Source organism: Cavia porcellus, unplaced genomic scaffold (assembly GCF_034190915.1).
Source record: "Cavia porcellus strain 051 isolate PalLab524CR breed Dunkin Hartley unplaced genomic scaffold, mCavPor4.1 scaffold_1, whole genome shotgun sequence".
Lineage (NCBI taxonomy): Eukaryota > Metazoa > Chordata > Mammalia > Rodentia > Caviidae > Cavia > Cavia porcellus.
Window position 1 is genome coordinate 171,798,586 of NW_026947484.1, and position 14,843 is coordinate 171,813,428.

At 42.6% G+C, this 14,843-nt stretch overlaps 1 protein-coding gene across 1 annotated transcript in view; it reads right to left on the minus strand.

The window, feature by feature from the left end:
* Positions 1–14,843, minus strand: part of Pappa (pappalysin 1) — a 228,108-nt gene that overhangs the window by 60,399 nt on the left and 152,866 nt on the right. The window contains exons 11-13 of the mRNA XM_003479141.4: positions 7,002–7,115; positions 5,980–6,115; positions 3,548–3,761 (exon numbers count right to left, since the gene is read on the minus strand). Coding sequence (XP_003479189.2) covers positions 3,548–3,761; positions 5,980–6,115; positions 7,002–7,115 — 464 coding nt within the window. The remainder of the gene's footprint in view (positions 1–3,547; positions 3,762–5,979; positions 6,116–7,001; positions 7,116–14,843) is intronic.

Sequence of the window (14,843 nt, forward strand, 5' to 3'; positions counted from 1 at the left end):
TCCACACCTGGGTCCTAGCAGCAGTACACAGACTCAGGAAAACTTGGGTAATTTTGTGGGTCCCCCACAAACCACAGTCAATGCCATGCTGGTTTCCAAAGGTGACCTTCCCTTTTTTAAATTTTACTTAATTTTATTTGTTTTGTTTTGAGGTAAGGTCTCAGGCAGTTCAGGCTGGCCTTGAACTCACTCTCAGCCAGGCTGGATTCAAACTCTTCATGATCCTCTTCCCTCAGCCTCACAAATGCTGGGATTATAGGTGTGTACCACTACATTTAGCCAAAAGGTTCTTCCTAAAATTAGCTTTCTATTAGTCAGCATTCCTTCTGTCTGAAAGTGTTAGTATATAGAAAGGGTGAAAGAGTTTCAGGCAGAAGAAGAAAGAGAATGCAAAAAATAAAAAGAAATACAAGGAAAGAAAGAAACTAAGGATAGAAGGAGAATGGGAGAGAAGGAGTGAAAGAAGGAAGTTAATTATCTAAATATAGGGCCCACGGAATTTAACAATACACTTCAATTTATGTTTAGAATCTCAAGGTTGGATGCAAGGATGTGGGGTGTGTGTGTGTGTGTGTGTGTGTGTGTGTGTGTGTGTGTGTGTATGTGTGTGATAAATATACTGGCGGTGTGCTCACCATTATGACTAACATTTTTTTGATGGAAAAATCCTCTTACTTTTCTGACCTCCATCTCTCTGTTTCCCCCAATTCCTCCTTCCCCAGTAGGTGTGGAGTCGGATTTGACTAGAATTCCAGAACTGGCTCTCTCATTTGAAATCTGATCCTGCTTTTTTGGACCTCAAAATTTACACTAAGTACTGCACAGGGACTGGAGACCCTTGAATCTAGGTCAGAACGCACAGCCTGCATTGATTTTGCAATAGCAATGCTTCTCCCGTGGCAGCCCAGAGAATGCCACACTGCTCTCAGAAGAGAAGGAAAATGAGGAGAAGAGGGTGGGCAAGGAAGGGAAGGAGACAGAAGGAGACAGAACGGAGAGAGGAGAGGAAGGACAAGAGAAGGCAAGAAAGAGAATGGACAGAGTGAAGCAGGAGGGAAGAGGTGCAGGAGGGAGACAAGGAAAAGGTATAGGTGAGAGGTGGCAAGAGACAAGAGGACGCAGCGTCTTTCAGGACCCGGGCAATGGTGAAGAGACAGGCGAGACATTCTCACTGCAACCAGCTGAAAGCTGTGCTATCAAAGTGATGCTATTTCCTTTGGTGATTTTAACTATAAAGCAAAACATCCCAAAGCTTTGTGCCATGGCTGTTTACTTTCTTTCTTTCTTTCTTTCTTTCTTTCTTTCTTTCTTTCTTTCTTTCTTTCTTTCTTTCTTTCTTTCTTCTCTCTTTGTTTCTGTTAAAGCATATGCACATTTGCAGAGCCTTGCCTGTTTTGGTAAATGCCTCTGCAGCTTCCCATGAACAGCTACTGTCCCTTCCTTACTGGGACATTCAGGAAGAAGTGCCCCAGCCCTGCAGGCTCAGCTATCTCTCCCCAGCTCCCAGACAAACCAGTCAAGACTCTCAGGACGCATCCCCAACCCTTGACTCACGGTTGCACTGAGCACACGCTCACATGTGACCAGCCCTGTAAATTCCTCTTTCTCCCTCTGTATACCTGACGTAAAGGACAGGATATAACTCTAAGAGCAGGTAAAGAATGATTTTACATCTTCCTGTTTGGATGTCCCTCTCTCATGTTTCTCAGAGATATCCCAGAGGTGTGAAAATGAAATAAGATAATAATCTGATCAAGACTTGACAAATATTTGTTTCCTCTTTTCTTCTCTCACCCCTCCTTACTATTAAGAATCAAAGATAGTTACAACTGGAAAGAACCACAGAGAACATACAAAATATCACCATCCATTTATACACTCAGAAATGAGCCCCAGAGAGAGGAAACTTTGGCCACAGCCATCCAGATACAGGGCAACCCTTTGACCCAGTTCACTGTTCCCACTCCTACACCAAAGAACTCCACAAACATACTGATCAATTGGCTTCAGAGGTGAGATACTTCATAGTGCTAACTTAGGGCACAGTTGGCTAAGAATTCAAAGAACTTGATGCTGTCTTCAGTCAACTTGTGGATGACCTGGATGACCAGCTAAGAATGAGAACACACTGTAGAAAAAGTCTGATGGACTTGCATTTTCCATCAACATTGCTTCCCTGCATTCTGAGAATTAACTTATTTTTATAGAGTCTGGAGAACTGGGGAGAAAAAAAGCCCTCTTAGATTCAAATATGACAATGAGTGATATTTTAAGGAACTCTTGCCTTGGAATGATTGCGACAGACTTTGCACAACAGAACTGGGGACAGTGGATGCAAAACAATGTGGATTTTGCAACCACCTTTGATGTCCTCTGTGGGAGCAGGGGCATGGGAAAGGCTGGGGTTTCCCTTCCCTCTCCATTTTCTCCTCCATGGCCCCAGGTATGCAGGGAAGGACTAAATCACCTTGTGGAGGGTCTCACTCTGCAAATCCCACCCCCGCAACAACTTATTTTTTTCCCTTTTCTGGATACCATTAAGCAGACTTGAGAGATGCTGGAAAACTCTGGGCTCATTGTTCTCCTGACTGTATCTGGAGTCCTGGATGGCAATGCCAAGGTTTGGACACATTAGAGCTAGGACTAGCTCACCTCTTAGACTTCTTAGAGCTCTGATTTTAAGAGAAGCACTACCACCATCACTGCAAAGTAGCTGTAAATACTCTTTATTGATGTCATAGATGACAATGCTCTTGCAAACTGTTAGGCACTGTGCACTGTCATCTATGGTGAAGTAATTAATTCTCACAACTACCCTGTGAGAATTCCTCCAAAGCAGAAAATTAATGGTTTAAAATGAAAGTAAGATGATGTGTCCAAGGGCACACATGGGAGAAGTGATACTTTGGAAAGTTGAATACCAAATTTCATATTCTCTCCAGAAAGTATCATTTCCTACTTCAAAATGGGGTACATTCATAAATGCCAAGTGCTTTCTGGAGTGATGGTATGCAGTTAAAAGATAAGTTCCCCAGCCACAGGAGCCTTCTGGGGCTAGGTCTGTAGAAGCCAGGGAGCATCCATCTATCTCATAAATGCACGGTGAACTGTGATGAACCAAGTACCACTATCACCATCCTCCTCGATTTAAGAGAAGTATGCCTCCTGCATGTACCACCTATAAGGCTGAATATTCCAGCACTTCAGTGCTGAAAGAGCAAATCTTCCTGTCAACTTTTTGTTCAGATAGCAATCCTGAGCCCAGAAAAAAACACTGCCTTTTCCAGGTCATCCTGTATCCTATTACCAACTCTGTGGTGAGGCTAGGGAAAGAGGGTGTCTTTCCACCATGCATCCCTCACTCCCCCCAGGAATTCAGAGACTCATGGATTTCTGCAGCCCAAAGGCTGAGCTGGCCAAATGTCAGAAGATGGAGAAGAGAGAAATATGCAGACATTTTACAGCACACAAGTTGCTACTCAAACTCCGAACCTCAGTGTTTCCATGATTATAAATGGACCGGGTGAGCAAGCCTAGGATGCCTTACCTCTGTTCTGCAGGGCTGTAGGTCTCTCCTCTCTGGCAGCTGCTCAGGGTGACAGGGTCAAAGTTGTCGAAGGAGCGGAGGGCCACCCCCGAGATGGCAACCAGCGGCGAACTGAAGCTCACACGTACCGCCTGGCTGTGGTAGAAGGGCTGGCTGAGGTCATGGACCACAGGGATAATCAGGGGATTGTTCCTGCAGCTCAGGACATGGAGGCCTGTCAGGGGAGACAGAGGGCCGAGGGGCCAGGCTCATTACTCAAGGCCAGTCACGCCCTCCCCAATGGGCCCTTCCTGAAGCCCCCAGACCCTTTCATGTCACTGCACAAAAGCACCATTGGGCGACCAGTGGGGATTTTGAGTTTGATTGAAAGTTTCTTTGTCTCCTGTTTTTCCTTGGTTCCAAATCTTTGCAATCCTGCTGCCTCCCTGCCCCCTAAGATTTCCCCTCACCTAGTGCCCACAGCCCATTTCCCTCTCTCCAGGCCACCCCTCAGGCAAGCATCCTTAGCCCTTAGCTCCCTCCCACATCGCCAGAGGGCAAGATGGTCTGAGCTACTAGTTTTCAGGCTGCCTGCCTGGATGGTCACAAAGGTGATGGAATCAATTCAAAGCAACAGGCCCCATTCAGGGTATGAACAAAACAAAACAAAAAAAACCTTGCTATTGGTAATCTGAAAACTTGGAGCAGGACTGAGGGGTAAGAACCTGTACAACCCATACACAGAGCAGAGGACAGACACAGGAGCTCCAGAGGATCACAGCACAAAATAGGCACCCAGACCAAACCTGCCTCACTTAAGAGTCCACAAATCAGACTGGGGATATAGTTCAGCAGCAGCCCAGTGCCTGCATGGCAAGCACAAGGTCATGAGTTCAATCACCAGTACCAAAAAAAAAAAAAAAAAAAAAAAAAGAAGAAGAAGAAGAAGAAAGAAAGAGAGTTCTCAAGTCTTGCTTAGCAAGGAGAATGACAGCCGGTCAGGGAAAAAATAATACAGAAAGGGGAAGAGAAAAGGGAATGAGAAGATTGGATGGGGTTGGCCAAACAGAAGTTGCCTTTGGTGGATTTGGTGCAAATGCTGGGTTAGCATCTTCCTATTGACCAAAGCTCTAGAAAACTGGCTAAAATTCCAACTCCACATCTAAAAAATGGTATGATCTCAGTAAGAAGTCTGACAGCCTTGCTATGGTATGAGAATTCTCCTTTGTAGATGTGGGAAGCCACAGGCCCAGCACGGGCCTTTCTCTATTCCTGGGAATGCTGGGACGCTGAGGCAGGAAAGCGTGGTGGGGAGGAACAAGGAGGGGCAGAAGCCTCAGATGTTAGGAGTAGGATCCAGGGAGCTCCTGTGCACTTAGACTTCTCCTCATTCCTTGAGAAGCCTTTCCTCAGAGCCCTCTGCAATGCTGGGATAACTAAGAAAATATTTATTTCTCACTTAGGGAAATTTCCCAGGAATCCAGAAAACTCTAGAGAGGCTTTCTTTCGCTTCCTTATTAATATGTTCCCCCTTGCCTTTAAAACTGACTAAATAAATAAACATAAAGACAAAACAAAACAAAAATCCTTCTTGCTCCCCTGGCTTCAATCTGACCCCACCATGACCCCTCGTCTGCTTGCTTCTTACGGGTTTTTGAAATGAGCTCTCTGGGGAATGGTGTGGGCACAGCTTTGAAGTCCAGGCTCTAAGGCTGGCCCGGAATTCCAAGCACTCAGAAGGGCTACCCAGAGCTCTCCAGGGCAGACTGGAGAAGGAAGAGTGTAACAGGGATTTTGTAGTTCATGCCAGGACTCACACTGGATGTGGTCACAAGTGTGAGTCACAGTGTCAAGGGACCTCTAGCTCTGATGGTAAGTTGGGCATCACTGTTCTTGTTGTGCATAGGAAGACAGCAAGACACTGAGAAGTTGAGAAAACTCCTCAAAAGGTGGAGGAGTGATAGATATGAAATTCAAACTTTGGCAGTCAACTCTGGGGCTGGGTTATTCCTAATACCATGCCATAAGTGGGTATGCAAGGGGTGGTACCAGTGACAATTCTGTCCCTTGCTCTCTCATTCAGCTCTGTGATGAGGCTGTGTCTCAGCAGGGAGAACATGATTCTTCACCTGCTTCCCCACTCCTGAGCCCAGTACAAAACTTTCTTTTTCTTCTTCCACAAAGATTCTCTGGAAGCTGTGCTGGGTATACGGTCACCACACTGGCCAGACACCTCTGGCTAGAGGGTTATGATTCTGAAACCTGGCTACTCAGGTTCCGTCTGGATATATAACCATATGTTTAATGAGAAAAAACAGAATTTCAAAGGGTAAAGAAACAAGAGAGACAGAAGGGAAAGGAAGAAGACATTCTAAACTGATGCTCACAACCACCCACTGCAGAAGCGTGGAAGCAGGTACCACGAATAAGCCAAGACAAAAGAACATGCTTGCCTAGGTCGTGGCTCTGTTCTTTGGTGTCCAGCAGCTGCACACTGATAGTCTCTTGCTTTTGGTCCCCATAATACGTCCCATCAGTCACTAGGTGGACAATGACAGCTGTAGCAACCACTGGCTGAGAGAAAAATGCCTGAAATGGAGAAGACATGGAGAGTCATTCGGTTACTCAGTCATGTGACAGGGAAGCAGCTATGCTGTGGAAGATGTGAGGAGAATCTTCTCTATTTCTGAAACTTGGACAGAAAAGGGCTGAAATCTAACAGTGAGGGATGCAGCCCTAGAAGTTAAAAATGTTGCTCCAGGCTTAGCTGTGCTCCTACCTGACTGCATGACACTGGGAGCATGGCCAGGCTACTCTGGACCTAACTTTCCTCATTTCTAATATTGGATTAAAGGAAAAAAAAAATTTTTGGCAGGGTTATTATGAGGTTCCAGCAAGACAATGGGAATAAAATGTCAAGAAGAGGAACTGGTATACATTCAACCTGCATGGTATTTATTATAAATTACTTTTCCACACCAACATCTGCACTAGTAACTGAAAAGGTGAAGCTGAATAAGACATGGCCCTGTCACTTCCGTAAACTATGGGCTTCAAAGTAGGTCAGTGACATATAAATCAAAATCAATACAAGCTATGAAGATTTCACACCAGCTTTGGAATATCATGTGACAGGTGTCGTACAACAAGTGGCCCGACATGTATAGGGCTGGAAAGAAGTACACAGTCAATTTACTGATCTCATGGAGATCAGTGAAGACTTCATGGAGGAAAAGAATTTTTAAGGGACTAAATAACAATAAAAGCTTCAGGCAGAAAAAAGCTAGCCAAATTCTTTGCCAGTAAAAGTATTGAGCAGTTAAGGAATTCTATTTCAAGAAGCACTTCACATACTGTTTTGTTCCTTATCCTTACAGCTAACAGGCTTAGGACATGGACAAACCATCTTGAGATGAGATCATCATGGCAGTCAGTGATTCCTGGAGCCCAGTACTGAAGTCCCACTTGGGCTTACCTGGAGCCAGAAAGTGGTCTGAGCCAGCTGGGAGTATGGGTAGCTGATGGTGCAAGGGTACCAGGCATGCTGGGAAATGCCTTCACTGAGATCAATCACCTTGGTTCGACACACCTAGAAAAAGATACAGAAAAAATAGAATAATGTTATGAGGGTGTTGAAAACTCAATTCATTTTAGCAAACCTTTACTATCCATTTGCTTTGTTCTTCATACCACAAGAGAAAGCAAGGATAAGTAGACAAGACTCTGCTTTGGTAGCTCACATTCTAATGTGGAAGTGATACTCAATGCTGTTAAGGAAGGAATCGATCACATTCTGGCAGTAGACACGACAAAGACATGCCTAGAGCAACAAATCCTGGAGGGGATGGTTTTGAACTGGGCATTTAAGGCATTGTAGACTAACAAAGAGAAGCAAAGGCTGAGGGGAAGTCAAATCCCCAAAGCGTTTAGTTCTGATGAATTGTATGGTACTGATAGAGCTTAGATAATGTTGGGGGGTGGGAAAGTTGAGGGATTTGATCTCATGTCTTGAACACCAAGAAGACCATTTTGGAACAAATATTTAAATTCTACTCAGAGCTATACTAATGATGAGAACTGAAGAGTATGATCATTTGCCTCCCCATCACCAAAGAAAATTAATTCTTTTACTAAACACACACACACACACACACACACACACACACACACACACACACAGAGATTACTTCTGATATGTCTATCTATCTAGACACAGATGTAGACTTGAGAATGAACATTCTTGATCTTTAGAAATAAATTTTTTCTCTTTAACTTTCTTTTCTTGCTTTTGTTTGCTTTGGATATTTGAGTATTTGGTTAGTTTGTTTGGAAATAGATTGTCTCAGTGAGTTTTTCATAGATTATGAGATCCTAGGATTCTCTAGGTCCACTTGACCTTTTAGGCAAATAGATTGTGACCTAGAGAATTAAATAGGGCAAACCAATACTAGAGGACCTAAGTAGATTCACATACAGAAATGATACCAAAGTATTGGAGAAGCAATGTGTAAGTGAGATATTCAACTGATAGAATTACAAGGGCAATTATGGTTTGACTATTATCTTTTTTTGAAGTCCTGTAAGGTCTCCAGTGTAGGTTTTATTGGTCTTGTTCTGTACTGTTTTGATCAATTCTATTATACCTGATGATATAGGCAACTTTTAAAAAAAATAGCAAGAGGCACAATGGTAACCACTTTAGATCACCTGATATCCTATTTTTACATCATGTACTATGCCCATCCTTTTGTTCTAACCAACTCTGTTTTGTTTAGCCATGTTAGGTTTTATTCTCTCCAAAAAATAATAAGAATTGTGGGAGTAAAAAAACCCAATAAGTGTAATTGTTATTAAAAAGAGAGGAAAGGAAGATGGTCTAAGGGATATAACTGCATGTATGTTTGAATATGTAGGATGGAAATCCATATTACTGAACTTTTATTGGATCATTGATCAGCATTGTGTGCAATCTCATTGTATGAATGTTCACTTTACATGCTTTAATTTTATAATTTGAACAACTAACTCAAAGATGACAATATGTACCCTATTAACTAGTGATATCTTACTGTATTTTTTTTCTTGAAATTCTGTATTATTTGTACCCTTTTACTGCTTTGTTTTTTTAAATTTCTTTTCTTTTTTTTCTCTTTAAATAATAAAAAAATAAAAATAAAATAAAAAGAATTACAAGGACAAAAGAATGTTAAGATCACTTAACTGATTTATATATAAAAATGATACTACAGCATGGAACCCTGGGATAGCATGAGCTTCAGCTAGTCAAGTTGGGAGACCTACTGTTTATTCAAAGACATCAATGTAGAGATATGGCAAAGATTTGGAATTGAGTGAAAAAAGAAATAAAGAATAAGTGGAAAAGTTCATAGTAATGTAATTTGCAAAAACTGCACAAAGGAAAACTATATATTGCCCAGGGATTCATGTGGAATACCTTAGAAGGATGCATATCACATTCATGGTGGCAGTTGCCACTGCATATCAAGGAAGGGGAATGGTACTAGACACTGGGAACAATTGAGATTTCAGTTTATCTGCTGCATTTGTGTTTTACAAAAAAAGTCTAGATATAATTTAATAAAATTTGCCTTGTTTGCCAAGTGATGATAATGAGTGGATTTGTTATATAATACATATACTTTATAAACATATATGCTTTAGTTAACATTACTTTATGTAATTTTATGAATGTAAAAAATTTTTTTTCTCCAACTCAGGCCTGATGTTGCATATGTATTAGTCACAGGCACTGGAAGAATAAGGCAGGAGGACCACATGAACCTAAGTGTTTGAAGCCAACTTGGGTAATACAGTAAGACTAATCTCTTCAAAGAAACAAATCCCAAGTGTAAATTATTGGCTTATACATTCATTAAGTATATATGTAAAATCATCGGTTCCCCTAAAAATGCTTTTTCCTGTACAGTAGGCTGCAAGGAATTGGACTAGGTCTGAACCTTCTGTAACAGCCGTACGATTTTGCTTTTGGGATCACCAACATGCTGAGTATACATTCTTTACATTCACTCCTCTCTGTATCCCTTCCTGGCAGGATTCTGGCTCCTCAGTACTCTCAGATGACACCAAGTGACAATTTTCTTTACAACTGTGTGGTACTATTTAACGTCCATCTAAAACATTGCTTCCTCATGTACTACAATTGCAAGCACCAGTGCTTCCATTTTTCAATAAACTATTTTTGGAGTAATTTTATATTTATTGCAAAGCTGAGGGAAAATACAGAAAGCCCCATTTACCCTTCACCCAATTTCCCTTCATTTTAAACATGTTCATCAACTCATTTTTGATACCTCCAAGAGAGGAAGATAAACTGCTTAGCCAATTGTGGAACATGACCAAATGTTCCTAGAGAGAGTTCTGTAGTAGTGAGAAGCCTTGGATTAAGCAGAAATGGTTCTGGCTTCTGTGACTTTGAAGCGTAATTATGAATAAGTTGGATCTCAATTCATCATGCATGTTTGAATGTTCTATTTGTCGGAGATTGTCAAGGTATCTTCCACAGGTCATAGGGTCCATGGAGATGTTGGTTGAGGATGTGAAACAGTATCTGTAGTTTCCACTCCACTGTTTCAATCAGAACATCTCTACTCCTCCATTTATTTATTGAGCTTCCTTATAGTACTTCATTTTAGATTAGAGCTCCTTTGCTAAGTCAAAAGTAAAACTCATTAATTTCAAAGTTGTCCTCATGCTGATTGTGGGAAATGGTAGATCCTGGGGATGCAATATTATAGCAGAGGCTATTTATTAAAGAGCATTAAAGATGCCAAGAATCAGCTATCCCATTGTCCAGGAATTGGGCGCAGATTCAGTCGTTCAACTCACTAGAAGCCTAATACTGAGGAGGCTGAGGATAAAAACACAGCCGCTTTAATGGATTGGAAGACGTTTTCAAGTTTATTTATTTTTCTAAAAAACAACTGGGACTGGGCTTTGGCAGAGCTGCCAGTGGATTCTGTTACACTTTACAACAGTGCTAGACTTTGCATAAACTATCTATGGCATTTGAAATCCAGGCCAGCAATTCGACATGTATCATTTTGGAATGCTTTCCTCTTGTGTTCTTAGCTGCTGGTCTCCCAGCAGACCATGGCGGAGTACATCTCTGAGCGCAGGCTGGGGGTCTTATCTCTGCATCGAAAGCATTCATGGTCAGAGAATTCGCCAACATGAACAAAGCCTTCTTATTGCTTAAATACGATTGCCTCTTATCTAGTCGACTCTATCAGCACTAGACAGAGCTTTAAAGGAACATGCTGCTGTTGTTTTATTCTTCTGTTTTTCAATTTGGTTGTGTGTTTATTTCAGGCTGCCTGCAATTCTGACCCGGGACAGTCAAAGCAGATCAGAGAAGAATGAACAAATGCATCTGAACCTTTGCCCAAAGCCCTAGCAGATCTTAATGTCACCTGTGTTCCTGGGGAGGTGAAGGAAGACAGGGTGGTGGGGAGAAATGCTCACCAGCCTCCTGCTACTACAGGCAGTGCATAAATCTACTCATTCAAAAGCCATTTATTGTGGGGCTGTGACATGCCAGGCTCCAAAGTCCTGGGAAAACAAGAGCCTCTGAAGCCACAAGGTTGATTATTGAGGTACAGGTGTGACCCCATGGTGACTGATTCTATAGGGATGCTTTCTTTTTATATACTCACTTTTTTGTACCTTCCAAAAAAGGGAAAAATCCAACTCTGCAAAGCATTATTGAGCCATAAATACTGTACTATATATGTTGTGGGGAAGGGCACAGGAGAGTCACATGGCACCTTAATGTGCTCTCATGCTCTCCTTGCTATCACCCTGAACTCCTCTTTTTCTCCTTTTTTCCTCTCTACTCCTCTGATGTCTCTAATGTAACTCATTCCAGAGACTGCTGTCTCTCCCAACCTCCTTTCCGTCCTAATCTGCACATCTCTCAAATCTCCTTCCTCTTCTCACCCTTACCCCAGCATCTGTAAGAACTAAGGGACAAGTGAATGCCTTCCTCCTTGACTTTGAAGAATCCTTTTAGGCTTCCATCATTCTAAGTGACATTTGTACTTATTTCAAGTAAAACCATGGGAATTGAAGACCTGGATTAATTCTGCTTGTCTCACTTATTAAATAATTTCTCTGACCTCAGATTCCAACATGTGAAATGTGGTCCTTTACTGAATGATTACCAAGGACCTCAGGAGTTTAGACACACCCACAATAATAATGTCCGTCCCAGGGCTCACAGTCACAGGATCACCAAATCCTCACAATTACACTGTACGTTTTAAGTTCCCTATTTCTGCTGAGGAGATGAGGCACTTTCTTGGTCCCTTTCTCTGCTTCCACATGTGTCTCAATCACAAAGCATCACTATTGTGCCCCAGGTTTGGCTGAATCTGTGGCTTCCTTGGATCGAGAAGAGGGTATTGGTTCCCACCCTCTTTGCCTCCAATCTCTTCACATTTACTCCCATCTGCCAAGTGAAAAAGAATCATTTCATTGCCCTGTTACTCCTCACCCACAACTACCTGTGTCCACAGCAGAGCAAGTTTCCTAGACGTAACTCACAAAGACGTTTGAGAGCTCTCTTTCACCAGTTTCACCACGGCTGCTCGCCCTTCCCTTCTACCAGACAGGCTTTGCATGTCCTTCTCCCTGGACATCCATGATCCTGGGCCCAGAGACACACTGTCTTGTGCCTGCACTGTGAAATACTACACACACTTCAAAGCAAGGCTCAAATATCACCTCTTCTCTGAAAGCATTTACTCAACCCCAGCCACAATTAATTGTTCCTTCTTATGTGTCCATATAGCTCTGTGTATATACCATGGTTACGGCACTTGTCAAGTTAGGTTACACTTGTTTAGAGCCCACTCCTAACCCTCAAAATCTAAAGACTTCCCAGGTAAGTTTTATTATCCTCAAATAAATCTCAGCAAAATTCCCAGCACATAGGAAATAATAAGGTGCTCAGTGGAAAACTCAGCACCATCACATATTCAGTTGTTATTCTATGCTGAATACTATTTTGAAACAACCCTGTGAAGTAAGTACTGTTATGCCCATTTTATAGATAAGGAAGTTGAAGCCCAGCAACTTGCCTAAAATCATGTCCCTGGCTTGTGGTAGAATAGAGATTCAAGTCCAAGCACAAACTCACACTCTTAACTACCAGTGTGGAAGGAGCCTTCCTCACATCACTTTCAGGGAGGCTCCAATAAGACAATGCATGCATTGTGCTGGATGAGTGTTAAATGCTGCGCACACAGAAGAGGGACCCAGAATTTCTTTTTCTTTCTTTTTTTTTTTTTTTTTTTTTTTTTTTTTTTTTTTTTTGGTCTTTTTCGTTTTTATCGGTACCAGGGATTGAACTCATGACTGTCTGCTTCGCAAGACAGGCGCTTATGCCACTGAGCTAAATCCCCAGCCCCCAGAATTTCTTTTTGCTGGGCCTCCTGAAAACAGAAGCTGTTTCAGCAGAGCAGAGCAGGCCTTAATAAGTCTTCACAGGATTGTGGAAAGAGTTTTGGGCAGCCAGGTGAGCCTGATGTGACTGCTCATTTCTCTGACCCTTACCCTCCTCATTCGCAGAAAGAATGAACTGAGTTTATTTCCAGAGGGCTCCACATTTTTGACATTCTGCCAGGTTTTGATTTAGCAGCCTCTTTCAAGTGAATGCCACAGAAGAGGATGCTGACTATGAAATGAGGGTAGCACAGCAAGCAATAATAAATAAATAAATAAGCCACTTCTGTCTGGGAGGTGAATATCCTGTGGAACTCTGAGTCCCATGGGCCCCATGACTCTGATATTTGGAAACTGAAGGGCAATTTCTCAATTGTCTGGCAAAGACATCCAGAAAAGTTACATCAAATTTTATTATAGTCATTCCAGAAATGCATTTTTTTACTTTCTTTTTTATTTTGTATACCTGCAATTGTGTGTTACCAAAGAGGCAAGGAAGTTCCTCACCCATAGTTTTGAGATCATTGGTTGTTGAAGTTGGGAAGGTGCTTGGAAATCCTGATTCCAGCCTTCATGTTTGATGGGTAGGGAAATAGAGCTCACTGGAGAGGTGAGAGGCTGTCTGGAGATTCGGTCATCTACGGGGTTCCGCAATGGCCCCAAATGGCTGTGGGTGCCTGGGTGTCCAGTCTGTAGAAGCAGAGAGCTCTGCGGGGACTCCTGGCCACTCCATGCACTGCCACTCACTACATCTAGCACTGACTCAAAATCCCTCTCCTTTGCAGAAGACTGCTTTCAATTAGAGTAGTTAACAATGTCTTGCTTTCAAAGGGTTTTTAAAATCCAGTTTATCTTCCACCCACACACGATGTACACAAAAGGGGAAGATGGAGGGAGAGCAGGGGGTGTGGGGGTTCTGGTATTTTCCCACATACAGGCATGCCATGAGGTTTCTATTGAATTTCAGTTTTACAGATACATATGCTCTTTTGTCAATCAGGGAAGGGAAGAAGTGTTCCTCAAGCCTCTAACCCATCTGCTCCAATTTCCTCTTTCCTCACTGAGGGTCTTGCAGTGAGCCTCACAGAATAAGAGGAAATGTTACAGAGGCATGAGAGTAGGGTTGCACACCGACAATATCACCCATCTGAGCAGTGGGAACATACATGTACACAAGGCCAGGGAATGTTTCCCAATATTTCTCTTTTTGCCACATCTTAACCTCAGCCTTGCAGTTCAGGGCCAAAGTCCTTCCTTGAGTATTGCAAGACTGCCAGCTGAGCAGAAGAACTTGGTTACTTGGTATAAACCACCAAACTCTCAGAATACAAAAGACTGAAGGAGAAAAAGCTCAGAGGTGGGAGGAAAAGCTCGGAGGTGGTCGATCGAACTATTACTGTAAGGCACTGGGACATAGAGTTGCCTCTGTGAAATAAACCTAGCTTTGCTCCCTCCTCAGTGCGCTCCTGGAACAGGTGACAAGCATCCACATTGAAAGCCAGTCTCACAGTACCAGTGTTGCCTGCTTCAATTTCACTTCACCTACATGATAAATCTGATGAACAAGAAAACAAGGACTTTGAGTTTGGTGAGGCACTGGTCAGTCCACCAAGGCTTAGGAGTTAAATTTAAGCTGACCTGACTCAAAGCCTGCTGTCTTCTCACCCCATTGCTTGCCCTTTGAAACACGCTTGGTCCAACTCATTGCATAAGACATTCACATTGTGGTTTCAGGTCTGTCCCTGCAAGGGCAGTGGCTGTGGCTGATTTCTCTCTCTCTCTCTCTCTCTCTCTCTCTCTCTCTCTCTCTCTCTCTCTCTCAGTCTAATGCAAT